Source organism: Marmota monax, unplaced genomic scaffold, assembly GCF_021218885.2.
Source record: "Marmota monax isolate L192 unplaced genomic scaffold, Marmota_monax_Labrador192_F-V1.1 WCK01_AAM20220418_F8-fsc00008, whole genome shotgun sequence".
NCBI lineage: Eukaryota > Metazoa > Chordata > Mammalia > Rodentia > Sciuridae > Marmota > Marmota monax.
In genome coordinates this window covers 3,070,984-3,098,117 of record NW_026694432.1, presented here as the reverse complement: position 1 = coordinate 3,098,117, position 27,134 = coordinate 3,070,984, and the positions used below count along the sequence as shown (strand labels likewise).

The 27,134-nt window shown below is 53.2% G+C and overlaps 1 protein-coding gene across 3 annotated transcripts in view; it reads right to left on the bottom strand.

Annotated features, from left to right (window-relative positions):
- Positions 1-1,819: 1,819 nt before the first annotated feature.
- Trabd2b (TraB domain containing 2B) overlaps positions 1,820-27,134 on the bottom strand; it is a 217,858-nt gene continuing 192,543 nt past the window's right edge. For 2 of the 3 annotated variants that reach the window (XM_046468713.2, XM_046468714.2), the window contains 3 exons: positions 18,565-18,655; positions 15,430-15,699; positions 1,820-7,262 (listed from right to left, as the gene is read on the bottom strand). In XM_046468713.2, coding sequence (XP_046324669.1) covers positions 7,058-7,262; positions 15,430-15,699; positions 18,565-18,655 — 566 coding nt within the window. In that variant the 3' untranslated portion in view covers positions 1,820-7,057. The remainder of the gene's footprint in view (positions 7,263-15,429; positions 15,700-18,564; positions 18,656-27,134) is intronic. The other variant, XM_046468715.2, reaches the window with a different exon arrangement.

Below are 27,134 nucleotides of genomic sequence, written 5' to 3'. Positions count from 1 at the left end.
GAGGTGGCTTCTGCACTGAGCTCCTGGCAGGTGATGGCAGGAGCTTCCATGGGGGGAGCAGCTGGTGTGGAGGGGCAGTGCATTAGGGTTCTGGCCACATCAGGCATCCTCCCCATGGATGTCACCCCTGAAGACCTTCAAGGGTCATGGGGAGCAGGACAGGGATTTTTTTTCTGGAGCTCCATCCAATAGCTGGGTGGGACCTGGGCATAGCTCACTATGTTGGGCCTCAACTGCATCCTAATTCACCCACTGGCCTGTGAAATGTGGGTGCTGATGCCTTCCATGCCATAGCTACAGCTCACGCACAGTGGCTCAAAATAGCTGGATAAAAGTGAAGAATCTGCTTGGACCTTGACAACTGGGGTTCCTGTCCTGGCTCCAGCTTTTATGAGCTGTGTGATCATAGTTTTGACTTAAACTCTCTGAATGCAGCTATTTCATCTGTAAAATGAAGTTAAGGAATAGCAGCTTTGAGATTTAAATTATTCTGGCATTAAATGCTCAGAACTTTGATACATAGTAAATACTAAACAAATGTTAGATTCCACTTGCATTATTAATACTTTTTCTAGAAACGGGGCCACCGCATGCAGTCCCTATTGCTTTTAATAGGAGCTGGCAGAACTCAGTGACCATGTCCCACGAATGGCCTCTGGTAAAGTCGTCTGGGGTTTTGGAAACAGGGAGACTTGTTCCACTTTAAACTTCTCTCCCTGGTAGAACTGCAGCTGGTCACCTATCCCAGCCAGCTGACCCTCCATGGTAAGCTGTGCTGGGCTGTGATATAAAGAGCACCATGTATCTTATCTGAAACCTTCCCTTCTCTTCTAACTTTCCTTCTGCACTGACTCCATCATTCTTCTATGAGCACCCACTGCATACAGTATCTCCATGGAAGATATAAACCGGTGTGCTCAGGGCTGACTTACACAGAGATGCCCAGCCATGGTCCTAGCCCAGGGAGCCAAGAGGAAGGCAAACAGGGGCAGAGACTCTCAAACAATCTGCAAGGGCAGGGTGCTGTGGGGACACTGGAGGAGCGCCAACTCAGCAGGGGGACAGAGGGAGGCTGCACGGAGCTGAGCGGAGCGGGTATCACTGAAACCGAGTGTGTGGGACCTGTAGGGAGCAGCATGCGCCAAGCCAGGTGGTGGGGAGAACGGGATGAACTTGGAAAGCACTGGGAGAGAAACTGTTGAGAGGTGATTTCCATGTTGGAGACACGGTCAGGGACCTGATCCCAAAGGCCTTTGTCAACAGTATTGTTGACCTTTATCAAAAATAACCAGGGAGACATTGAAACATTTCCAAGGCAGGGAGAGAAGTGGCTATTTTTGTGGGTTGTAGAGCTCACTGTGGCTCCAGGGAAGAGAGTGGAGTGGAGGGGACAGAGATGTAGGTGGCAATAGTCCTGATGAGGGCCTGGGCCAGGGTGGAGCCATGGGATGGAAAGAGGTAGGCAGGATTGGTAAGGAACAGTCACAAGTCTTGGTGCGTGAGGGAGCTGGTATAAGGGAACCTCATGGTGACCTGTGACCAGCAGGTTCCATCTGTGCTTAACATACCCAGTGCCTCCTGCTCCGCACCTGTGGGTAACTCCCTTTGGCCACAGTATTACCTGCGTCTCCTTGACACGAGCCTCTCAATTCACAGGGCCCTGCTCAGACCACCCTCTGAGCTCCTGCTAGAGCCTGTGTGGAAAGTGAGCTCACTGTAGTCTTCCACATGGTGCCTCAGGCCCTGTTGCAAAGCAATTGTCCAAAAGTGCCTGACAGGAAGAGGGAGGGAGCCCTCAGCACACAGAAACTCCAAGCCGTTGAGTTCATAATGTCTTTTATTAATATATTATGCTACAAAAATATTTTTTTGGCAAAATAACATTAATAGCATCTTTCTTTGTCTTCTATTATACTCTTAAAGAACTCTCCATGACAATTCACAGCGGCGAGGGAAGAGGTGGTCAAAGAACATTGTGAGCACCTTCCAAATACATCAAGGACTGAAGCCCGCAGGGCATGGCGAGGCAAACTGGGAGGCCATCGGCAGTCTCTGTGGGCTCAGGAAGGGGCAGGGGCTCCGGCCTCTCCTCTTTGGGGCTATAGCCACCTTTGACCAAGAGGTGGCCCCTGCCCACCCCAGCCACCAGGGACCCAAGGAGTCTGAGAGCTATTTGTCTCTGGCCGCTCATGGGAGACACCTTAGACTTGGATCCTGTTCAAAACCCACTTTCCCTACAGCAAGACTTGGGGTGGAAGGGGCCTGCTACTCCATGGTCTTTCCTGTCTGCTACATGCCCTGCCCCTGTGCGGGAGTCATGGTTCCTGGGAGACAGCTCAGCCTTGAGCCTGAAGGAGCTGAGCTTCACTTTCATGGATCCCCATTCCAGTCCCAGAAAGCAAGATCTCCATGTGACAGATGAGGAAATGGAGGCTCAGGGAGGGGCAGAGACTTGCCCAAGGTCACCAGCAAGTCGAAGGGGTACCCAGAGTACCTCTGGGGAGGAAAAGCCCAGCTTGCCTTTGAAGAAAGGCTGTGGAGAGCTGATACTCCTTGGAAAGGGTCAGGTAGGGACCAGTAAGTTCTTGTGAACCTTCTCTTCTCTTCCAGGGTTGCGGGCAGGAAGAGAAGGAGCTCTGGGTTGGGCCTGAGGGCCTGGGTTCCAGTCCTGCCCCCCACCCCTTCCAGAGGTTCCCATGCCCAGGGCAACAGGCAACCTTGCCAGTTCATGGGGACCTGGCCGGGCAGTTGTAGAATGGGATTGGGGTGAGGGGGAGGCTGGACTGAGTCCTGAACCCTACTGGTTTAGACAGCCAGCTGGAGTGCTATTTTTGGCTGCAGAGATGAATTTTTGTAAAAATAACACTGTTCAAAGAACCTGAGCCTTACTGAGCCAAGAGGCACCCTCCATGTCATCTACACCAGTGCTGTGCCAAGACGTCAATTCGCCTACCACGTCTCCCGTCAGTGGGGACGGAACACCTCCACTGACAGGAAACTGCCCCCTCAGGGCACCATCCTCCACCAGCTTGGGCTTGGTGGAAGTTCTCCCACCGGCAGAGCTAAGTCTTTCTCCTTCTTTCCTACCTTCATTCATTTCTCTCTGCTTCCTCCCCTCTCTCTTTGCCTCTCTCTGCATCTACTGAGAACCACCTTTGTGCCAGAGGAGGATACAAAGACAAATTCATGGGACCCCTGCCTGCTAGTCACTTTCAGTCTCATAGAGGAACCAATTCACAATGACAGTCACAATACATGGAAGTGGGTATTGTGACAGATGCTGTGAAAGCACAAAGCCATCAGAGGGGGCTTCCTGGAGGAGGTGCTATCTGGGTTGATCCTCACAGGATGAGCTGTTAGGGGGAAGAGAAGGGAGTTTCCAGGTCTAGGGAGTAGCAGATGTAAAACATCCTGTTTATTCTAGAAGTGACAAATACAATTCCATCTGGGAGAGATGAGAGGTGAGAGATGAGAGATTCCATAATGGGAGACATGAGAGGTGGCCAACAAGGTCAGCGGGACCAGATCATGGAGGGTCTAGAATAACAGATGGAGGACTCTGGCTCTTACCTCATAGTCACTTAAAAAACTATCACCAGCCCCGATTCTGTTCTCAGTCACAAAGGATGCCCCCAAAGATTTAATCCCTGGGTGGAACTCTTCTCCTTCATTGTGCTTTAAATAGACTTGCCTTTTGGTAAAGGAAACTTTTACCTCCACTTTGGGATCTTTTGTGACAGTGGCACGGGGCTGGAGCCTGGGCCTTTAGGACAAGGGGCCTGAGATCCCAGGTTTGTCCATGTCAAGATGAGGTCAGGTGATAGAGGCCAGAATTCCATGTGAGGAAAATATGCTCTGGGTCTTTCATTGTAAGGGTAAATGTGCCCACAGGCAGCACAGGGTTCCACTCATTATAGACTCCAGATCTTTGACCCTTGGGGTTGGAGTGTCCCTGGGCCGCCCTTTGCCACTCCCTGGCAGTCTGATTCTTACATATCCACTGTGGATGATGGGGTTCTTCCTGTCTTCACCTGGTTCTTGGTGCATCAGACCAGCCACCAGAGGATGACCAGAAGAAATGGCCTTGTGACCTGCTCCAGAGAGCTCCTGGCCATTCCATCATCATCCTTGAGAGATAGGGGACACCACTAGCATGCTGCCTACCCTGCCTACCCTCAATCTTCTGGATCTCAGGCCTTCATCATTCCTGCTTGCTTCAAGGTTCCCAAGAAATACACACAAAGATCTCAGAGGAACAGGACATTTTATAGGCTAGGGGAATAGAACGTTCCAAAGGTGGCTGCTTATAGAATAGTAGTTCTATGGCACAGGATGAGAGAATTCAAGTGCCCCAGCCATGCAGATTCCTGTTTATGAGCTCCAGGTCTCAGGTGACATAGTCATCAGGTTCGGTTTGGTGGCCTTGGGGACCCGTGAACTCTAACTCTGGATGTCTGACCCACATTAGCCCTGGCTCTCCTCTGGCACATGTCTACCTAATCTGTAGGCTACATTCGCCTTTTTATAAACACATGACTGGTTGAGGGAGAATTTGAAATCTCCCTCTGGTCCAGTGGAAGGATCTGGAAAGATGAGGGCTGAATGGACCTGAAGTCAGGGGCCAGCAGAGCACCAGCTGGATGGGGCTGCCCTTCCCATCTTGATAGTGAGTTTCTGCAGACGAGGAAGGGTGGTTACAGTCAGCCCCAAGTGCTGTGAGCCGGGCCCTGCATGTGCTCTGTAATTACATGCTGCGTTAATTCACCTTTTTGGCCCTATTCCTGGCACAGATCTGGGCACAGTCAGGTGCCTGGACTGTTTCCCCAAATGCTTCATCTTTAATTAACCTCAGGCTCAATCTCCATCATCTCATGCCATTCTCTGCCCCAAACAGAGGGGAATCTGGCCTGTGTGTTTCTAATTCCTTTACACTTATCTCATCCCAATAGCGCTCTGCACGATCCGTTTGATGTCCAACTTCTGAGCCTGCTTTATAAGTCAGCTAAGCCCTTTCCTGCTCAGAAATAGGAAGTCACATTTTTTTTTTTTTTTTTTGCCAAGCATAAACTGACTCCAGTCCTGGCTGAGGTCAAGTTCAGTTTAGAACGTGGTGCCCATGGGGCTGGGATCGACTCTCTGAAGCAGAGATCCTAGCTCCTGCCAGGTCTCAGGCTCAAACTCGTCCGCTGGGACTGAGCTAGAAAGAATTCAGTTGCCTGCCAGGATGTCAGCGAAACCTCTGGCCATCCAACAAGTGGCCCCAAATTTTGCTGCCTCAGAACAGAGACAGATGCCAAACTGCGCCCGATGGCACTGGGGTCAATCAGATACCTCCAAGTCTGCCAGGAAACCTATGTACAGAGAAGCTAGTCAGCATGGGGCTGGAGTCAGTAGGCCTGCCTAGCTGTGTTGCCTTGGAAAAGTGTCTCCCTCCTCTGGGCCTCATTATTGCTCTTACTATTATTATGATTTATCAAGTGAGAGTTGTTTTTTCTTCCTCCTTTTGCAGGATCTAGGGCTCTGAATATAATTAGTGAGCCCCAGATCAGCTGAGAGGTCAGGGCTCAGAGTCAGCCTACCTGGGTTCTCTGTCTCTTGAGCCACCACCTTGGGGAGAGAGGGGTTGGCTAAGTCTGTCTTAGTCTCAGCTGCCTGCCTGTCCCCACATCGCTGCTCTGTCTTCCAGGGCCCTCCTGGTTGTACCCCACTTCCAGTCTCTGATTTGGCAGGAAAGTCTCTCCTTGGCTCCAAGATTTGACAAGTCGGGGCATAGGACACGTAGCACCTGCTGTTGCCGAAGCTCTTAGGTCATAGAGACCAATAGGAATAACTAGTCAAATGGTCACTCGGCCGGCATGGGAAGGGTTGAAGCTTGGGCATGTCCCAGTTTGGTGGGCTCTGCCTCCTTTAGAGCTTCCCTGAGCAGAGAGAACATGGACCACAAGACAAGAATCACTTTTGTGTCACACAGATCTAGAGTTGGGTGACCTTGCACAAGTTCCTTCACCTCTTTGGGGGTGGGGCTCAGTTTTCTCATCTGTGAAATGGAAATCATCGTATCTAGCACTGGCATGAGGATCCATGATGAAGTGAATGTGCCAAGTGCCCACCATGCTGTAGGATTTGGACAAATGGCAGCTCTCATCACCATTGTTATCATCATAACAGGTGACCCCTAGAGCCCTGTCCCTGAAATTGCCTTCTATACCCATTTCTGTCTTTAAGCCCAGTTGGCTTTACTTAGCCGTGTCTTCAACAACAGCCCTTATTTAACCCAAGTTGGAACAACAGTGCCAGACAAGGCCCGGAGACCCGTGTTTTGTTCTCCCATTGGCATCCCGACCTTGGGCAGCCCCAACTGGCTCTCTTTGGATCTCGTTGTAGCATCTGCTCTGTGGCACTGGGAACGCCTCCCTCCGCACCCCTGCACTTTGGTTGAAGTACTCACCGAGAGGTCTGGAGGGCCAGTTCACAGACGCTCAGGGGTTTTAAAATAGCAGCATTCTTTTTCTCAATGTGTCTTCCAGGCCCCGGGATGCATCCAGGGGAGGAAAGGATGGCCAGCGTTCACACTTCCGGCTCCCAAAATCCAGCTTCACAAAAGCTAAGCCTGTTTGCTTGCCCCACCCTCGGAGCTCCCGCAGTGGGAGAAGCCAAGCTAGAGTCAGGAGGCTTCTGCCATCCAGGAGCAAGCCGGTTGAAAGCCACGGTCCACACGAGGTCATAGATGTCTTGACAACCGGGGATCCCCACCCCTGAGTTGATGATGTTGGGGCTAATTCAGGAGTTATAACATAGGCCACATAAAAATAGTTTTATCGGTAGAATAAATACATTTTTCTCTTTTAATATGGACACATATTTTACAAAAGAGCCCCATAGCACTATGGGAAATTAAGACCTTCTACAAAAAAGAAGATGTAACTTGGGTAAAATAAAGCTCTAGTGTTCTAATGGGTCCCGACTGGACTGCCCCAGAGGGGTTGGACATGCCCCAGAGCGGTGGGGTGTGGCCGAGGACCCTTGTTTCTCTGGCTTCTGCACGGGGTGGCGGAAGTCAGGAGGGCCCCAGATTGTGCAGCAGGAAGGGGGCCACAACGGTGGCGGTGAGGATGGGGAGGAGGCCCAGGGTGGGCGCTGAGCTGCTGGCGGGCCCTGCTGGGTCCTGCTGTTGGGGCTGGTCCGAGAGCTGGAAGGGGGTCTTGGCAGTCCCAGAGCTGGGGGTGGGCTGGAGGGGCAGCAGGGGTGACGAGGCGGTGGTGCTGGAAGGGAGGAAACACACAGTAGAGTGACCATCAGAGCCTCGCCCTGGGGCTTGGACTGGATTCTATCAGATGCGTTTTCTGATTAAAAGGGGAAGGAAACAGGGGCGTGGATAGGGAAGATGAGAGCCCAGGTAAACTCTGGAGGTCACACTCTCCTGTGCCGGGTGTCAGGCCAGATCACCTATCACCGTTCACAGGACTAGGTCCCAGGCAGAAAGAGGTACAGTGCTAGGAAGGAGACAGTTCTGGGGGTGCCTGGAGTACTGAGCCCTCACACCAGGCCATAGGTGCCCCTGCCTCCTGCTGCTTCCCCTCCCAGCTGCTGAGAGACAGAAAATGAAGCACGCTACCGTTTTTATTGTGCTCATCACTACACCACCATCTGTCAAACACCCCTTAGCCAGGCACTTTAAAAGTCATGTTTCTGGTTCTCAAAGCAAACCTTCAAAATGGGTCTCCTTTTCATAACTTTAGGAAACTGGGGCTCAGAGAAGCTACCTGATGGCCAAGCCACAGGGGAAAGCGGGGTGGCATGACCATGGGGCACTAGGCCCAGCTCACTTTGCACAGCACAGAGTGACAGGTGCCATCCTCCATGAACTTATGAAAACAGAGACCATTTTCAGAGGTAACCAGTGAGATTCTCGCCTCAAGAATGTGACAGAGGAGGAGGGAAACAGGGAGGGAGACAGGGAAACAAGGGGAGACAGGCAGGAGGACTCTGCAGGCTGAGCCCAGCCCATGGGGCCTTGGGAAGCTGGAGGGGGAAGGCAGGGCCCACTGGAGCTCAGGACCAGGAAAGAGACAGATGGGAAATGGATGAAAACAGAGGGAAAGGTAGGGATGGGGAGGAGAGGAGGCAATGACAGAGGATGACAAAGAGAGACCACAGGGGAGAAGTCTCATAGATCAGTGGAGAAGAGGAGCAGGCACTGCGATGAAGGAACGGGCCCCAAACAATGATCAAGCCTACTTACAGGGAGCTGGATGAAGATGAGAACAAAGGAACCCACGAACCCCATCACACCCAGAGGGGAAGGCAGGGCCTGTGTGCAGCAGGAACACAGAGAGGCTCTGTTTCAACACAGGACCAGGAAGGTCTTGAGGGAGTGGGGACACTGCAGCCAGGAAGGTTTGCCCATGGGGAGGGCACACCTAGTAGTTGAGGCAAGAACCCACAGGGCCCTGCTCCTGTGTGAAGCACTGGCCTTATCTTAACCTTTGGTACTCAGGATGGCACTAGGAGGTAGGGGCCACCGTTACCCTGTGTACTTAGGCAGTTATTAGAAGGTGGGCAGCTAGGAGGCTCACCCCTCCCTGGGCAGCCTATGGGGCAGGCTGGTAGATGTGAGGCAGGGCAGTTTGCACAGGTTCTGCCTGGGTAGCCTCTTCCATGTGGGTCACTGCCTTCTTCCTGATGTCTGCCTCCATCCCTGACAGGCTGCTTACTCCCCAGGTCATCTAGGGGTACCCCTGGCCTACGTTCTTTGGGCTGGTTCATTAAGTCCTGACAGCTGGCCATAATCACCATGGCAAGCCCTGGAATAATCCCCAGCAGAGCCTAGTCTCCGTCCCAGCCTGACTGTTAGCCTCCCACACAGCTCAGACCCAGCCTCCACCTGGGTGGGTCTGCAGGGAACCTAGGGGTCAGCAAGCACTCCCCTGTCTCCATATAGGTTCAGGATGACACCTCAGCTTGAGAGTGGGAATCCAAATGGCTTTTGGGTACCAGTCCAGGCCTTCTGGATCTCAGGACAGGAAAGGGTCCTTACCCTCCCTGGCTCTCCCTCCCCATGCTGCCCTCATGCTCAATCTTGCTCAAGGTCTCTTTCCAACCTGGAGCCTACAGATGTGATGTACCAGAACCTTGGTCTTTGGAAAGTCCCAGAGGAGCTATCGTGAGAGGAGAGAGCAAAACCTTGTCCCACCCCGAGGACAGAGGCACAGCGTTCCTGCAAAGTGTGCCTGTGGAACTGGGTGGGCCAATGGCTTCTAATGCTCCTTTTAACTCACGGAATCCAGTGTGCCTCGCCTCCTGTGGGTGCTGGCTTCACGCCACCAGAGACCCATCACGATCTGTTCCCATGGGGGTGACTTCACCTTTCACAGTTTCCCTACACAGTGCCTCTTCAGTCACACTCTCTGCCTTACTGTCATTGTTCCATTCACCTTCAAAGGCCTGCCTCTTCCCTGGAGGACTTCTTTGATCTGTCCTGTATCCCTCAATGCCATCTGGCAGAGTTAAGGCTCCACAAAACCTTGGGCATCTCCCATTGACCTCAGTGAGTGGTAGAGACATATTATCTGAGGTTTGAATGGGTTTTGATGTGTCTTAGGATAATGCCTGGTAGCCAGGCAGCGGCAGATGGTGGGGGCTAGTTTAAGGGCAGTGTTATATTTGTGCCTGTGTCTCCACCACCAATGACATCTCTTATTGATGAGCCACGCTATGTGCTGGCAGACGGTGTGCTCGAAGCAACCACCTGCATCATGTTCTTTTAAATTCCCACTTCCAGGATGAGGAAATTGAGCTCGAAGGAGAGGAGGCTTCCTGCAAGAGATAGGATGTGCAGGGGCCGTCTGTCCCCTCCAGCCCAAGCTGCCAAGGCACTGTCCCTGCCTGAGGTGTGAGCAAGCACACGATGCACAGCCTGGGGAAATGCTGTCTTCTTGCTGAGACCTCGCCCAGCCCTGGGTGGAGGCTGCCAGGGTCGACTGAGGCCCTGTAAGGCCTCAGCTCCTGGAGGGACCAGTGTCTGTGCCTGGCAGGGCCATTAACTCAGCCCCTTGCCTCCCTTTCTTTTCCAATGAAAAGAAAAACTAAAACCAAAAAACACAGCACAGAGTCCATAAAAATTCCTTCCTAGCTGCTGCCCTGTCATTCCAGCCTGAACAGCAGGGAGGCTCAGCGAGCTGGTGTGTCCTGTGAGGCAGTTGGAGCCGGGACCCAGGCTGGCCCCGGACGGAAGGCAAAACCAAGTAGGAGTTATGAGAACTAGTCTCACAAGGCGCCCGAAGGCATTTTCTTTCACACTTTGAAAACTCCCCCTTGGAGCCTGAGTGGGGTTTTTATTGCTTGGAAGGAGTCCCAGGGAAATGAGGTGGGACTGGGGAGGGGGATGAGCCCCTCCAAATGCCCCTACCTCACCTCCCCAGCCCACTGTGTTCACAAAACTCAGTCCGTCCCCCCACCCCACCCCGTCCAGATCCCTGCCCGCCACCCCCCAGGCTCATGCTGGGGAAAAGTCTCTCATGGCAAAGTGGCCTTGGGGCCAAAGCAAACACTCTGAGCATTCCCAGGCTCCACAGATGCCTGGCACCAAGGGCAGTCTGCTCTGGGTAGACAGGGCCCCTGGATGGGAAAGTGTCCCTCGGCCAGGGTGGAAGGTAGAAGCCCTGCGCTGGCCTGGGCTGTGTTCTTGTCTTGCTGTGTGACTTGGGCAGGCGCTGTCCTCAGGCTCAGCCTTCCTGTCTATACAATGAAGGAGCAGAAACCCAGGATCTTTAAAATTTTCCAATGATAAAAACCAGAAGGATGACCTTAGGCAGAAGCTCAGGGTGGGAGCACAGAAAAGCAGAGCCAGTGTCGGCTGTTGACCTGAGTCCCCTCCAAAGGGGTTCCTGGAGCAGAACCAAACTTCAGCACTAAAGGTCTCTGAGAGCCACCGGGGGTTAGGTGCTGGGCAACTCTTGCCTTGGATTCCTTGCTAATACAAGGGCCTGGTGCCTATGCCTGGGGAGCTCTTTACAAAGCTTCATGGAGATGTAAGGAAAACCAGCTTTGGGGCATACAGGGCCTGGGTGATGGGAGCCCTGCCACCTGAGGAGGAGACCCCATTGTGATTCTGGTTTGGGCTTCTGCCTCTCTGGCCAAGCAGGAAGACCTAGGCAGAGACCCAATGTGTCCAGTGTGCCTGCAGCTCCACTTCCTGTTATCTGGGTCCTGCCAGCCTCACACCTTTTCTGCATAGTCTCTAATGCTGGGAACACCTTCATTCCTCCCTTAGCCTGTGGACTGGCATGTTTTCAAACAGCTTCATAGCAGACCATAGCTGGAAGGGCCTGTCCATCCCTGAGATGAAAAACTGGGGCTCAGAGAAAAGAGGTTTACTTAGGAGCTGGGGCTCAAGGTCTCTTTCAGTGATACCATACTGAGGAGCCATCTGTCCCTGACCTCCAGCAGCACTAACCACAAGACTCGGCAACCAGTATGTGCCGAAAATGTCCCTGAGAGCCTGGGGGGAGTTCACAGCACTCTCTCGATGGCTCATTTAATTAAAGCTTTTAGTCTAAGACATGCTACAGCATTTCAGGCAGCAACTGGGGAGAGCCGGGGATCCTGGACCAGAGACTCGTAAGTCAAAGGATCAACATTAGAGGCAGCTGGCCCAGTGGCACTGATGGTTATTGCTGGTCTGAGGTCAGCTCAGTGCCTACGGGCATCATCTCACTTGATGTCTAAACCCCAGAGCAAATGCAGGGTGGGGATGAATTTGTACTTTTATTCATTTAGTGATTCTGTTTCTCACGTCTCATGGGGCATCTTCCGCCTCTAAATTACATAGGATCTTAGGCTCACATGGAGACTCAGACCATCCCAGAAAAAGACCTGCTTGTGTTAGGAAAAACCAGAGCCCGAGAACTTGGGCAGGAGGGGCAGGCCAACAGGAGGTGTGCAGAGCCCCCCCAGGATAGGAACACTGTGCTTCCTTCTCTTTGAGGGCTTTGTCCATCTGCTCAAACTTCAGGGGAAACTGATGCCCAGAGGGCAATGGGCCTGGCTCCTATGTGTCCTGCACCCTCTGCACTTGCTTGATGGCACTCGCCAAGGCTCTGCATCCATCACTTACTGATGCTCCCTTTGGGCAGTCTTGCCGTGGTCCTGCCCAGCGCTCAGAAGGTGTCCTCTTCTCTACAGAGTGGGTCAGCCACTCTGTTCCCTTATTGATGCAATCCTCCACCCTGATATATGCTCCTATGTGTGCATAGGTATCTGTGTGCTTGGAGATGCGCAGACTTGGAGAACAGAGCTGGCATGGCCTCCAAAGACCAGCCAAGGCCCTAACTGCATAGAAGAAGACGTGGGAGGGTTTCCACAGGGCTCACATGACTTGGGAATGGCCTCTACCTTGGCTTGCCCTGGTCACACCCCACCCTGCTGCCCACCTCTGGCTCTCAGAGGCCGAGGATCCCAGAGAAAGCTCTGTTGCCATGCAGCCATCTGCGGACACACTCTTGGCCCTTTCCATGAATACCCATAAATCATCCTGCCACGGGCTGCTGCTTCTCTAAACTTCCTCTACTGTGTTTACATCTTGGGTAATGAGGGGCGAGGGGAAGCTAGCTTGCTCCAGGTGGCGATCCGGCCAGGCACTTACAGCCCACACCCCTGGCTCCTCGTGCTCATGAGTACATTCAGCAAACACCCAGCAAGGCCTCAGGTGACCCAGAGCCGTCCAAACCAGATCTGGTCCCCAGGGCCCCCTGGCCTAGAAATACAAGTAAGGAACCTGTGGCAATGGTACCAGGACAAGAGCTGCCACAAGGGTGCTGGGGGAGGAAGGGCGAGCTCAGCCAGGCAAGGATGGGAAGGACACTCCATGGCAGTGGGTGATGAATGTGACCCTTAGTGTTGGACAGACCCGGATTCGGGTTCTGCCTCTCTGTGACTTTCTGTATGGTCTTCAGGAAGTTCCCTGATCGGCTACATCTGTTTCTTGCTTGTGAAACTGGCTTGCCTTCTGCGACTCTTGGCAGAAGCAGGCCATGATGGATATCAGCACCTGGCAGAGTGGGAGCTCGACAAAGGCCACTTGCACCTCACCCGGAGGAGAGAGAGGAGCAAGTACAACAGGGTGCAGGGCTGGGCCTGGCGCACTGGGGCCTGTACATGGCCCACAGGGGTTGGACCTGACAGTACCTGGGGGAAGAGAGGCAGCTGGGGAGGCAGGAAAGGCGAGGCTCCTATAACTGGGCAAGTTTTCCTGGCAGTGGGAACCCTGCAGGAGCTCCAATGGAGCAAGAACAATGCAGGAGGGCGAGGCCTGGTGCCAGGGGACCCATTAGGACCCTGCGGCAGGATCCTAGGAGGAAGATGAGCAGGGAGAGTTGACAGAGAACATTTGGGGGAAAGAAAATGAGAAAACTGAATAAATTAAAGCTCCAAAGAAAATGATTTGTTCAAAGGGCTACAAGTGTGTTTCAGATCATCTCTCAGAGAGCTCTTCTCTGCTTCTTCTTGGAAATTTGGGGATCCCTGGAAGGTATGGAGCCTGTGCCCTGCACTGGGCCTCTTGGGGAGCTCAGGCCCCACTTACCCCAAGAAGCAGTGAGAAATTTAACAAACAGGCTGCCCTTTGGTGGAAACTTCCTTCTGCAACCTGACCAGATGGAGAAAAGTTGGCCAACCACAATTTACCTGTTGGGATAGAGAAGGGGCTCCCTCTTGCCAAAGAAAAGCTATTTTTCTTGTGAAACCAGGCTCTGTGTTTCAGATCGACATGTTGTGAAAAGGAAACCGTTTGGAGTCATTTGCCCACATTTACCTTTCAGACGTGGTTAGGGGCTGGGGGCCCATGGCTGGAGCTGACAGCCCAGCCCTCTGTCACCTCATGGGTTGGACCCACCTCTGGCGGGACTCCTGGTCACCCTGGATGGTGGACATGAATGCCCAGCCTAATTGGAACTCTTAATGGCTGCCAGCTCTTTCTCTTGCCCCTGCCTTGTTGGCAGCATACAAAACCCTGCCCACCACCGAAGAAAGGCACTCCCTGCAGCTCTCTGCCCTGGCTCCTGATTAGACAGGGGTGGCACATATGTTGCAATAAATATAGCTACAGTGATGCCTCTACCTCAGATAGGTAGGGAGAGGGAGAGCTCGGTAGGAGTACATTTCCAGTGCACCAAGCCAGGTGCTTTGAAACCCACGCCCAAAGGCTACAAAGCTCAACTCATTTTTGTTCCAGGATTTTTTTTTTTTTTTTTAAGATAGTGCACACCCTCCGCTTTATGGCAGGGGGCTGATAACGTCAACTTTTTTGTCAAAGGCTCAGTGATCGGGCTATGGAAGAACCATGTAGTGGCAAGTGTAGGGAGCAGCCCCTGCTTCCCTGGGTGGCCCTAGACAGAGCCTCCCCCTTGGTTTATCCTCCATAAGTGCAGAGCTGAGCAAGTGTTTCCCAAAGACACTGGGAAGAATCTCCAGGTGCACATTCACACGGGCTTCCCAGGCCTCTGCCCCGAAGATCCTGATTCATTATGTCTGTGGTGGGGCCTGGGGATTTGTTTATTTAACAAGTACCCAAGGTGATTCTGTCCAGGTTGCTGAGGAAAATTCTGGATGATATCTTTAGGGTACAGATTGGACTCTGGATTCCAAGGTCCCACTGCTGGGGGCACAGGATTTGGGGTGTACTGACAGTCCCTCCCTGGGACTTCCCTGGTATTCTAGGGAAACTCTTCTCTGTATATGGAGATTTCTGCTAAACGGGAATATAGGAAGACTGCTCTATAGAGACTGCAGGCAGAGGACAGCAGAGAGAGTCTTGTGACAGCAGGAGTTCAGGTGATAGAAAGAGGGGATGGTTCTGGTGGCAGGAGGAACACACAGAAAGAGGACAGGGGGATCTCAGTATTTTAGGACGATCTGTACCTGACCATTTACACAAGGTTTACTAGGACTGCTTCTGAGATGGAGTCCCCAGCATTAGACAGCCATTGTCTGTCTCATCTCTCTCAAAGTGGAGTCCCCTCAGCAGCCTCCATGCCCGATGTCACCACTTAGACTTTCCAGGCACAAGGAGCTTTTGGCCTAGCAAGCATGTCCTATTTGTTACTAGGTGCTCCTCCTGACCATTGGACAACTAGAAACTGCTTGGCACACCTCAGGTGGCCCAAGGAGGCTAAGTGTAAAGCAGACTCCATTGCACCGGAGCTTCACTTATAAAAGAGCAGAGAATTGTTCTTGTTCTTGTCTTGAGACTAAAACTGCAAAGTCAGACGTGGATGTGCTCTAAAAACCCTGAAGGAATCCTTTGTGTAGAGGGAAGATACAGCCTCACTTGCTCAGAGCAAAGCTCGCCTGGTGACCGTGCACCCCACCTTGGGGGCATGGGAGGGAGTGTCCATATCCAACTCCTGGGCCACCCACCCCTGTCCTCCTCACCTGTCCTCGATGCGGACCCAGAGGTCATTGAATTGCCGCGGTCGCTGGTGTTTATTCTGCCTCTTGTGCCACTTTTTTTGCCGTCCAAACTCCTCCAGCTGGTTGAGGCTGTCAGGGAGCAGGAGGTGCGGGGACAGGGCTGGGTCATCCTCCTCAGGCGGGGTGGTGGGGGTCACTGAGGGTGCTGCAGGGACAGCGGCAGCTGGGGTAGCTGGGGCAGGGCTGGCTGAGGTCCCCTCAGGAGGGGGCACTGGGCTCCCAGCAGCAGGGCTGGAAAGGGGAACATCACAGGAGTGTGTCATGCATATGTGATAGGGAAAGCAATTCTGTGGGAAAGTCACTGGGGAGGATAAAAAATGCAAAGACACCCTGCCCGGCCCTGTGAGAAGAAGCCCAGGAACACCGTCATCTGGTGTGAGAGATGGGACACCGATTCCGCCTTTCACCTATGTAGTCAATAAATATATATTAAGGTCCTACTTGGTACCAGGCACTCTTCTAGGAATTAAATATCAGCACAGACCAAAACAGATACTGTCCCTGCCCTCTTAGAACTTCTATTTTGGAGCAGAAGACAGAGTCGAACATATAGGACATCAGATGGCCACAACTGCTGAGAAGAAAATAGAGACAGATAAGAACCCAAGGGAGAGAGGGTGCTGGTCAGGGATCAAAGGGTGACATGTGAGCCTAGACTAGGAGGCAGTGAGGGAGCAGGTCTGGACGGTCTATGGGCATGTCTGATCTTGGTCAAGGTCAGGGTCTCACACAGCCACAGATCTGGTTGAGGGACGGTAGGCAAGTTATCTCTCTTCAGTGTGCTTCCTTAAAAATGGGGCTATGACAGCCTGTGCCTCACAGGGCTGGAGGATGATGTAGGTGAAGATGGGCACAGCACTTAGAATAGGGCCTGTCTCCTAATGCACCTGTCTCTGATGTTGTCCATCAGCAAAAGGACCTTCCTGTTGGGCAGGCACTGAAGTGTCATGTAGGCATGTCTGTGGAATTCATGGCCATACAGGGAGGGGTACACACATAGGCCCCAGGCTGGGAACATCCTCCACTCTCCCCACTTTTATTCTCTCTACTCAGTAGCCTCAGCGGAATTCCTTTTGGGGACATCCAACCCTGGGAGAAGGTTGGGAGTGGTTTCTGAGCAGGCAGCTTGCAAAGGTAGGTGGTACCCAAGGCCGCTTACAGTCCTGAAGCCTGTCCCCCCACTTCATTCTCCCAGCACAATGGGTGAGGGGCATCTCTTGCTTTGATGGAAAAAAGGCCATCAGCTCAGCCTGTCCTCTCCCAGCCCCCATGGCAACCCCAGATTCCCAGGGTCCAGGCTGCTAGGAGATGTCGCAGCTGTTGGGGAGATAATTCAAAACAGTCAGACAAAAAGATAGATCCAGGAAGCACCTGTGGCTGAGGATGGTTTTTATTGCTGGAGCCTACTCAGCGTCCCCACCCCCACTTGCTCCCTGTGCAGGAGACGAGGCTGAGAACCTGCAGAGCAGAGCCCGTGGGGGTGCAGTGGCGGACTCCTCCATTAAGGCCTGGTTTCCAAGATGAATAGGAGGCTCCCCAGCCTCAGAGCCTGCCAGCCTTCTCTGCCTTGGACAGGCCACACACAATGAGCTTTTAGGAAAGACCTTCAGGGATGTGCCGGGAGGGGGAGGCAAGGGGAGAGGAGGGAACTTGAGGAATGTCTTGACCCTGAAACTACCTTGGATTCTCCACCTCTTAAGCAAGACTGCTGGCCTCCCTCCCCCATACAAACTGCTTTGTGCTGGGTTCAAATGGTTCCTGCGGGAAGAGCGGTCTTTCAGGTTAATGCAGAAGATGCACTGGGGAGGAGGCTCAGTGCCAGTGTTTAAAAGTTCCTCTAGGAGTGCCATGGAGCCAGGGAAGTATGGCCTGCAGCTAGGAGATCGGCAGCTCATGTCTCTGGAAGATCAAGGTCTCAGTCCTTCCAGAACCCCCACTCCAACCTCCAGAGTTGGTATAAAGAGAAGTTAGGAGCTCAGGAGGCCCAGAGCCAGGCTGTCACTTACATGAGCTGAGTTTCCTACTGTAAAGACCTTCACCTCTCTGGGTTCTTTCACTTATCAAGATGGGGACACACAGTTCCTCCACTGCGAGGTTGTTGTGAAGATAACAAGTTAGGAGTTAGAAGGAGCCCTTAGAGTTTGGTACAGAGTAAGCAGACATTAGTGACCTGCTGTGACTATTCAAGCTTTTTCTCGGTCCCTGGGCCCTATAACCTTAAGGACAGGGGTTGAAGTCATGCTATGGTCCCCTCTTACAGGTTGGTGAAGAAGGTTTTTGTGTAATGAATAGAGAGTGGGCTTCACGGAACCCTGAGTTTGAGCATCCTGACATTGACCTCTGGGACTGCATGTGATCTAAATCCTGGCTCTTTCCTGGTGCTGGTGCTATGGACCCATAGACAGACTGAGCTGGTCCTTGTCCTTGGGCAGCTCCTGAACTTGGTGTTGGGGATAGGGCAGGAAACAGGGGATAGGAAGAGAAGATGGGGAACAGAGTGGGTGTGCCTGGCACAAAAGTCAGGGGCGAGGGGTGGGTGTGTCCTGGCAGGAAAGCCAGAGGCAGCCATGGAGAGGGTGCAGGCAGGAAGGTGTGGACCAGGTGAGGGCATGACAGCAGAGCTGCCAAGGAATGGGGCTAAATGCAGGGAAGAGGCCAGGCTGTGGCTTGTCCTCCCACAGCATCATGGAGATTTAGGGCTGGGGCATCCACTAAATCCTCCAATCCCCATCCAATTCACCAGTGTTTCAATTCCAAGCCTCTGACAAATCCTAGTGCTACCCACTAAAATTCCCTAGTGGGATTTGCAAAATCCCACTGCCTCATCTGGTCCCACTGTGACCTGCCATCAAGATTGGATACCAGCACCCTTTCTGCTTTCCTACCTGCGGTCCTGCCTCCAGTTGTAGGTGTCTGGTCCAGTTGGTCCCCAGGAGGCCCCATTACAATATTATTATTTTTTTTTCCAAAACTCTACCCTCAAGCCTGAGCAGGAAGGCAGGGGTAGCCAGCCATGAAGCACGTGTTCAGGCATGGCCTGTGACAGGCAGCTGCAGGCCAGCCAGTCCCAAGATGCTCTAGGCCCCTGTTGCTTACCTGTGGATGGCCTGCCCCGCAGGAGTATGGTCCACCTCCAGCCCTGCCTGCCGCAGGACATCAATGACAGTGTTGTTCCCCAGAAAGTGACCTAAAACATAAGACACAAAGCAGGCTCAGTCACATGTCAGGTTGCCTGTCAGTGGAGACAGGCTTGGGACATCCCCAGCATTTGTGTTTGGACCAGTGAGCTGCACCAGTCAAGGCCCTAGACTCCAAAAGGCAATATGGCTCCCTGGGTAAGATGTGGTCCTGCTGCCACCCTATCTGGGTTCCTATTCTGGCTCTGATGCTCACAGCTATGATTAAATCCCCAGTTTCCTCATCTGTAAAGTGGGAATGATTGGAATGTTGGTCGTAAAGGTTATAGAGAGCAATGGCAGGCACATAGTAAGGACTCCAAGAGCTTCCAGTTGCATTATTGTGCTTCCTGCCATTAAGTCGACCCCAGCCACTGACTGTCCAGGCTGGAGAACCCTTCAGCAGTCACGTAAACCCAGCTCCAAGAAACTCTCCAGCCCCAGCAGGCCTACAGCTCATCTTTGTAAGTTCTAACTTGTGCCTCCTCCTACAGCATGGGGTAGGAACCTTTGTATCCTTGTGGGTCTCCTGGACACGTCCCTAAGGACAGAGACTACATCACCATTGCCTAGTGCCAACTCAACACATACTGGTAGGGTTTGAACATCATAGATTCATTTGTTCATCATCTACCCAACATTTCTGGAGCACACACAGTGGCTAATATCCTGGGATGGCCATTGAGGTCTCAGAACCCTGTGGGGAAGCCCAGTGAAGCCCTGCTGATTGCAGGGTCCAGCAGACACAGACAGTGGCCTAGAGGAGGTACGAACACAGAATGATCCCTCCAGGGGTGGTATCAGAAGTGTGTGTCGTGGGGAGGGGAGCTGTCTTCTTAAACACTCCCTCCACTATTCATTTGTTCAGCAAACATTTATGATGCCCTTACCCTGTGACCTGCTCTGTACCAGGCACTGTGAATATACAAATGGAGAACTTAGTGTAAATCTGCAGAAGAGAGAGGGGAAATGCCTTTTTTTTAAAATTTTAAATGCAGGCATGAAGTCTGAGAACTCAGGGGAAGCCTTTCCCAGGTTCAGGTTAGGGACAATCCTCAAAAGGCCAAGTGACTATGAAAGCAGGGACTGCTGGGAGTCAGCATCCTGCAATGCCCCTCTGTTTCCTGGTCCTCAGATTCCCTCCTACTCAACGTGAGCGTTGGCTGGGTGCTTGCCCAGGGCCCTGGCCCCTCCCACTGTGAGTCAGTCTTGTGAGGCCACTCCCCTGAGCAGCACTCCCCGCTCCTGCTCACCTTTCATCCCAGACCTGGGGGGATATCTCTGCCCTCTGACTCTGATTGCCTGTGATGGGTGGTGACAGGTGGGAAGCAGGAAGGTCAGCATGCTGACAGCCCCAGGGAGGTGGAGGAGGACAGAGAATGGACAAGCCGGCAGGAATGGACAGGCTTCCGGCGCAGATGAAGCCTGGCTGGGCCTGTGCAACAGCTGGAGCAGAGGGGCCTGTCCTACAGCCCTGTGGCCTGCCAGACTCCTCTCCTCTCCCAGGTTGCCCATCACCCACAGTCCCTGCAGTCCCACCTGGGGATCATGGGAAAGACCACTGGACTAGGAAGGCCAGATGTTATGGACCAGCATCCCCTCCGCTGAAACCCTGGGCACATCCAGTACCCTCCCATCCCTCAGGCGGGGAGAGTTTATACTGCATGGTGTCCAGGGCTCCTCTAGCTCAGTCTGTACAAAGGTTTTTGTTTGACTTGAGACCGTTACAGAAAGACATTCCCATTCCTCCCACTCCCTACCAATTTATTCCATTTGCTTAGCCAACACTAAATGCTATCTTGCGCTGGACAGTGGTGTCTAGGCAGGGGCCATTCCAGGTAGTTTTTCTTGAAAATGGGGCTCTTGTGATTGGAGTACTAAGCATGATGCAGATAGACACATGACAGCTGGTGTGGGCACACGGGAAACATCCAAGCCAGCTTGGGGGTAGGGGGGACTTCTGGGGGGTAGCTTAGGCAACAAGGTGAGTATGGGAGTGGAGTGGTACTTGAGAAAGGATGGCATGTGCAGAGGCTAGGATGGGAGTGGGGTGTGTGGGGGAAAGAGACCTGGAGAGCACAGACATGAACAGGCCCTTTTGGAGCTCTGGCCCTGACTTATGCTGTTGAGAACAGAAGACCTATGCTCTTGCCAAGCTCTGAGTCTCCTCCTCAGTCCATGGTCCTGGACAAGTGGCTTCTCTGCCACCAGCCTCTATTTTCCCATATATCAGATGAATCCATAGCACTTTGGCTCCTTGGGGAAAGTGATAAAGCTCTAATGAGGTAGGAGTGGACACCTTTTGGAAAGGCCAGAGCTCTCATGAATGATGGATGAGCTGACAGTTCTGGCTAGTCCAGAAGCATCCATCTTCTGGCTTGCTCTGTTGCATGGGTGGGCTAGAAGGGCACAGACAGTGGTGGCCTGCAGTGTCCTGGCTGCACACACACCTCTGCCAGAAGCCCCTGGACTCTGTTCCTGGCAAAAGAGGGAATCCCTCTGCCTCCATGGAGACCTGAGTTTAAAGATAAGGGCCTCATGGTCCAACACTGGTCTCTGTGTCTACCCAGAGGATTTCAAGAGTAGCCAGGGAGGGCAGCATGCGTCAGGCTGCAGTGGAGCAGCAGCAGCAAGTATCTGCTGACTGCTGGAGGCTTGGGCCTGGGCGGAGGAGGCATTCAGAGGGGCCTAGGCCCCGGCATGGCCCCAACACAGCCCTGACCACAAGGGCCTCTCAGGACACCACTGGATCCTGAGCACTGTGTGGCAGTGTTTCCCGGATCTGGTTGGTGCTTCCCTGTGTTCCCTCAACTCAAGGGTGTCAGACCACTGCTGCTCTGAACAGAAGACTCGCGATATCTGGAGAAGATGGCAGCAATCAGGGGAGATCCTGATCTTCTGAAATTCTCATCCTCTCCTGCCGCAAGCCACATCTGCCCCTCCCTTGTTCTGGGGGTGAAGAATGGTGTCCTCCCTCTGCTCCTTGTATAAGGTGCGCCGCGCCATGTGGTCTGCGTGGTCACGCACACCCAGCCTGTGCTCCCACCATCCCTCCCTCTCTGGGGCTTGACCTCACAGACCCTAGAGCTGGACTGATGAAAGCTGCACTCTCCAGGTCCCTGGACCTTCTCCTGCCCTGTGCATTCCTCACTACCCCGCATGGCTCTGGCTGTGTTCTTCCTCGTGGGCTTTTTCCTCCTGCCTAATATAATGCCAAGGCACTTGGGGTCCTGCCCTTGGTCTCTTTGCTCTTCATTCCGCTCACTCCAGGGACAAGTCATCCACCCTGCCAGGTTCAATTACCACACAATGCTGATGACTCTGGAGTTGTCCCCTTGGCCCAGACTCATCTGTCTAGCCACCTGTGGACAGCTCACCTAATGCTCCTCAGCACCTACCAACCAAGCTTGCCCTGCTTTCCAGAAAAGTCCTCCCCAGACAAGCCGAACCACCCCTGTGTGGATTCCTTTCCCTCCTCATCCTCCTTCAGTCACCAATGACCTCTGATGTTTCCTCTCAAAACACATGGGACTGCCCCTGCCACTACCACCTGCTGCCTGAGCCTCTGCAGAAACCATCCTGTTCTCCTTAGTCCCCTCTCCCTACCGCTGCTACACTGACCTTCCCATACCCCAGAGCTGACTATCAGAACAACGGCTCCCAAAGAGCCATCTGAAGGGGGGACTCCAAACTCTTCTAGAGTGAGGCCATTTCTGACCCATCTTTGTTCCCAGAGCCAAGCCCAAGTCTGATGCATGGCAGTGACTCCATGAACATTTGTGAGCGAGTGAGTGACAAAACCTGTTACTCCACATCCTTTCTGTGATTTCATCCTACCCCACGAGACCCGAGTCCCCTCCATTCATCCCCTGCCTTGTCTCTTGGTGATACTTCTCCGCATTCCACCAACCTCGGGAGCTTCGCCCTCTGCACCAACCCTTGAGCCAGGGTTCGGCATGTGTTGTCCCCAGGGGCTGGCAGACAGGGCTGAAGCTTGTCTCTTGGGTCAGAAATCCTGAAAAATGTACCACACCCATTCTGGAACCTGCAGGGAAGGTTGTGGAAAGTTTCCAAAAGGGCCTCATGGAGTTTGGACTCGGCCTGCCTGGCCTGCGCTCCCTGGGTCTCCTGGCTGCTGCTCAGCAGCTTAGCCCTTCAGCACTGGCTTCCAGCTGTCCTCTGGCCAGCTCTCTGCAGGAAGCCTCCCCCATATCATCTGCAGAGGCATGGGTGAGCAGAGAAGGAGGGAGGGAGGGTCGGGGTGGGTGGGGCACACAGACCTGCGGTGACAAAGAGAAGGAGGTAGAGAGAAGAGAGAGTCTCAGAGAGGGGCATGCAAGAGGAGGAGAGCTCCAGGACCTGTGGGAACAGATAGAAGGACAAAGAGGAGAAGTGGAGAGACAGACAGTAAGAGACAGAGACCATGTAGGGAGAGAGAAAGGGAGAGACACCAAGACAAAGAGAGAAAGAGATGGAGACAAGGACTAGATAATGAGATCTGGAATACAGAGAAGCCAGAGAAGGAGAACAAGGGAAAACGGAAGAGACCAGAAAGAGAATCCAGAAGCCGAAGGCCTGGAGGGAGACCACAGGTCTTCAAATTGATGGGGGTTGGTGGGCGCTTGCCTCCCCTGAAATAAGCCAGGTCCCACTTAAAGAATATTTATACACAACAGGACAAGGCACACTGCTCAGAGGGACCAGCCCTGTGATGTTTCAGAGCAGAGAAAAAGGCTCCCTTTCTTCTGCGTGCAAGTGGGGCTGTGCACTCTGTGGAAAGGAGTCCATACAGGGTGGTTCAGCTTGGCTAGTGGGGCACAGGCTGGGGGAGCAGAACACAGGCCAGATCTAGCTGATCAGCCGGATAGTCCCAAATGCTCCACCGATGCAGAAAGACTGGTAGGACAGGGCCTAACAGAAAGCCCAGCTCATCAACTGACCGTGTGACCTTGGGAAGTTTCCTCTCCATTCCTGGGGCCGTTTTCTCACATAGAGTCCCAGGGTCTCCTGAGTCCTCCCACCCCTGTGCTCCCATTACAGGTGACCTGAACACACACTCATACTTCACGAAGCTCCCAGGTACGTGATGCTTCTGAACTGTTTCATTTCATCCTCACAAGCAGCCCCTGGGAGGTCCCCAGTGTACAGATAAGAAACTGAGGCTCAGCGAGGGGATGGGACTTGCCCAAGGTCATACACGTGGTAAGAGGCAAAGCTTGGACTTCAACTCAGAGATGTTCCAGTTCGCTGCATGTTCCGGTACCCCCACCGTAAAGAACGGGCGGCGGTGAGGGATCCCAAGTTCGCGTTTGGGGGCAGGAAATTGTCAGAAACTTGTGCACCTTCCAAGGTTCAGCAGATTGGAGAGAAAAGTGTACGAATGCTCAGTGAGAACAATACACCAATTAACAGGGCAATTCCAAGATCACATTGGGGGCTGGGCAGAGGAGGAGGAGGGGAGAACCAGATGTTCCTGCACAGGCCTCAAAGTAACGTGGGCCAGCACACATGTTTTCTCTCCAGTGAGTACGCCGGGGCTCTAGCTTTCTCCTCCTGGAGGAGGAATCCCAAGCCCGTATTTATGTTCCGTCTGAAATTAATGCAAGGGAAACTTTCAAATGAGAATCTCATTGCCAGGGCCTCCGGCAGGATATCAAGCTACAGTAGTGTTTGTTTTTTTGAGGAAGTGTGACAGGAGGACTGGATGGGTGGGCCAGCAGAGGGATGGACAATTGGGGGCACCGAGAGCTTCCAGTCTGCCAAGGAATGTGTGGCAGTGAGCAGGCAGACATGAGCCTCCTCTTCTGTAGCTGGCCCAGGCAGGGCTGGGTCTTCTCAGATCAGTGAGGACTAGAATGACATCTTCTCTGTACCCAGCTACAGACCAGAAGCCGAGGCTCAGAGTCCCTACCCCTGAGGAGGTCACAGCGTGGAGGGGGAGACTGGCTAACAAACACTTACAGGCCAGCATGAGCCATGAAGTGATGGACGGATGCCAGGGAGGATGGGGCTGAAGAGGAAGGTGTGGGACCCAGAGGGAGAGGTGGGAGGGTGTTCCAAGAAAGGCAGAGGGCAGCGCAAGGACAGGCGCAGAGGAGAGCAGCCGAGTGGGTCTGCACCAGCAGGATCTGCAATTGGAATACACAGGGAAAGGCCAGGTGGGCTTCAGTGAGGTTTGGGGCAAAGGGACCAGTCATAGGATTCTGATGGCTTCAGGACAAGGTGAAGGGGCAGATTTTTGGCTGCGATCAAAGAATTCTCTGCCCAATGGTAAGGGAAGTGGTGCTCCATCCTTGGGGATGTGTAAGGCTGATAAGTGCTGGTCAGGCCTGTGCCAAGGGGGACACTGGCACCCTACAGGGAGTTGGTGATGTCTGTGTGGAACCAGCGCATCTTGCCACCTTAGCAGGCTTTAATTCCTGCTCTGCTATGGGTGGTGCTGGAATGTAGGAGGTCAGAAATGAAAGAGCCCCGGGACATCACTGGCCAGCATGGCTTTGCCCTCAGTATTGCAAAGGCAGATACAAATACTAAGAGGAGCAACCCGCCTATCATTGCTCCAGCACTAGGAATGTGCCAAAATGCTGTGGATTCATTTACCCATTCAGCTTCATGAGAGTCCTGCTGAGGCGAACACAACTTGCCCAGTGTCACGCAGGCAGAAAGGGGCAAGCACGGCATGGGGTGTAACTGTGTCAAGGGACGGTGGAGGCGGCTGTGGATGCTGAGGCTCTGGAGACAGAGAAGGCTTCCTCTGGAGTCAGAGAAGGCTTCCTCTGGAGCAGGATCTGCTCTGGGGCTTGCGCCACATGTCTGACAGTTGTCCAGACTGGGTCCCACTCAGGACCTCCCCTAGGTGTGAACTTTCCATTAGAAGGTGTCCCCCATTGCTTTTGGTTCTTCTAAAATCCTTAAGGTTTGAATCTTTCATTTTATTTGGGTAAGATCCTTTTAAAATTAACATTTGGTTAGAGACCAGGAAGCCTCCTCTTTGTGAATGCTGTGTCCCAGGGGTAAGGACATAAGCCCTGGGTGTTTTGACCTAAGTCTGGGCCCTGAGGGCTTGGAGCCCACAGTACTTTCTCCACAAGACTTTACTGGGGCTTACTACATGTGAGACATATGCCAGGCCCTGGGGACCCTGTGATGATTCAGAGATGGTCCCCTTTCCTCCTAAGCAAGACCATTTCAAATCCAGGCAGACTGTGCAGGGTGCTCCCAGGCCAGCACAGGAGGTGGCTTGTGATGGGTTCTGTGGACTGCAAGGGTCAGTGCTCAGCCCTGGTAATCACCCATTGTAACTCTGCAGACCCCTTTCCTGAATTACAACATCTCAGGGCCCCAGGACTCCCTGTTGGCTAGCAACCTGGGCAGGGATAGAGGTTTACCACTTGCTGGGCCTCATTGTCACTTGGAGTTGACCCCAGCTCTAGGGATTTCCTTGTACTGCCACAGAATATTTCATTCCCTCTGCCCTGTCCTCCTTTCTTGGTGTAGGAGTTCTGTCCCTAGAGGACTTCAGGCTCTGAGGGACCAGGTCACACTGATGGAATGAGAGGGCCATGCCAGGCCCTGAGTGCACAAGGGCCAGCCACTGACTCTCAGGCTTATCACAGAGGAGGCCTCTGAGGATGGGGAGAGCAACTGATCTGCCCAAGGCTAGTTCTCATGAGAGAGGCCATGAATTTCTAGGTGACACAGTCTGGCTTCAAAGCGCCTGCTCTAAACCTATGACCCCTTCCTCTCCTCTCACCTTCCCCACACTCTCCATCTAGCAAGAGTGCCAAGCCTCTAGCTGAGACCCATAACTGCTCCTTCAAAGAGCAGCCCAGGGACACAGGCTGGGATATCACTCTCCATTCCTCTTGACTCTCCCTGTTTCAGAGCAGGAAAGCTATGGAGGAGTCAGGAGGGGATGCTGCTCTGGCCGGCTGGGTGCTTTGGGCTGAACTAGGAACGGCGCCTCTGGCCAAGGATCACAGCCCATAGCAGATGTGCCAGCAGCCAGATGTATCTGTGGTGGGCGGCAGGGATCCTTTGAAGCACCATCCTTGGAAATTCTGAAACACTTCCAGAGGCTGTGTGGCAGGCCAGGGGATGCTTGCCTGGGAGAGGAGAGAGCAGCTGGGCTGGGCGTGTGCTCTCTCTACTTTCTAAGGTTTAAAGGCCCTAGAAGGACCATGGCTGCTATTCTAGGACCAGTCTCAAGCTCTGAGGGTCTTCAGTTCCTAAGCCCACTCATGAGTGGAAAACCCAGCTGGGAAGGAGGTGGGTATGGGTCTTAGTCTGAGGACTCTGGGCACAAAGGGGACCTGTGCAGGGGACATTTCCACGGGCTCACCCCTCCTCCAGGAAGCCTTCTCTGACATAGCTTGCCTCCTTCAGTGCCAGGTGCTGAAGCCTTTGCTAGCAAGCATGTAACTGCTGGGTGCTGAGGCTAGAAGAGGTTGATACCTCACTTTGTCTCAGCACCTTACTGTGCAGGTGGGT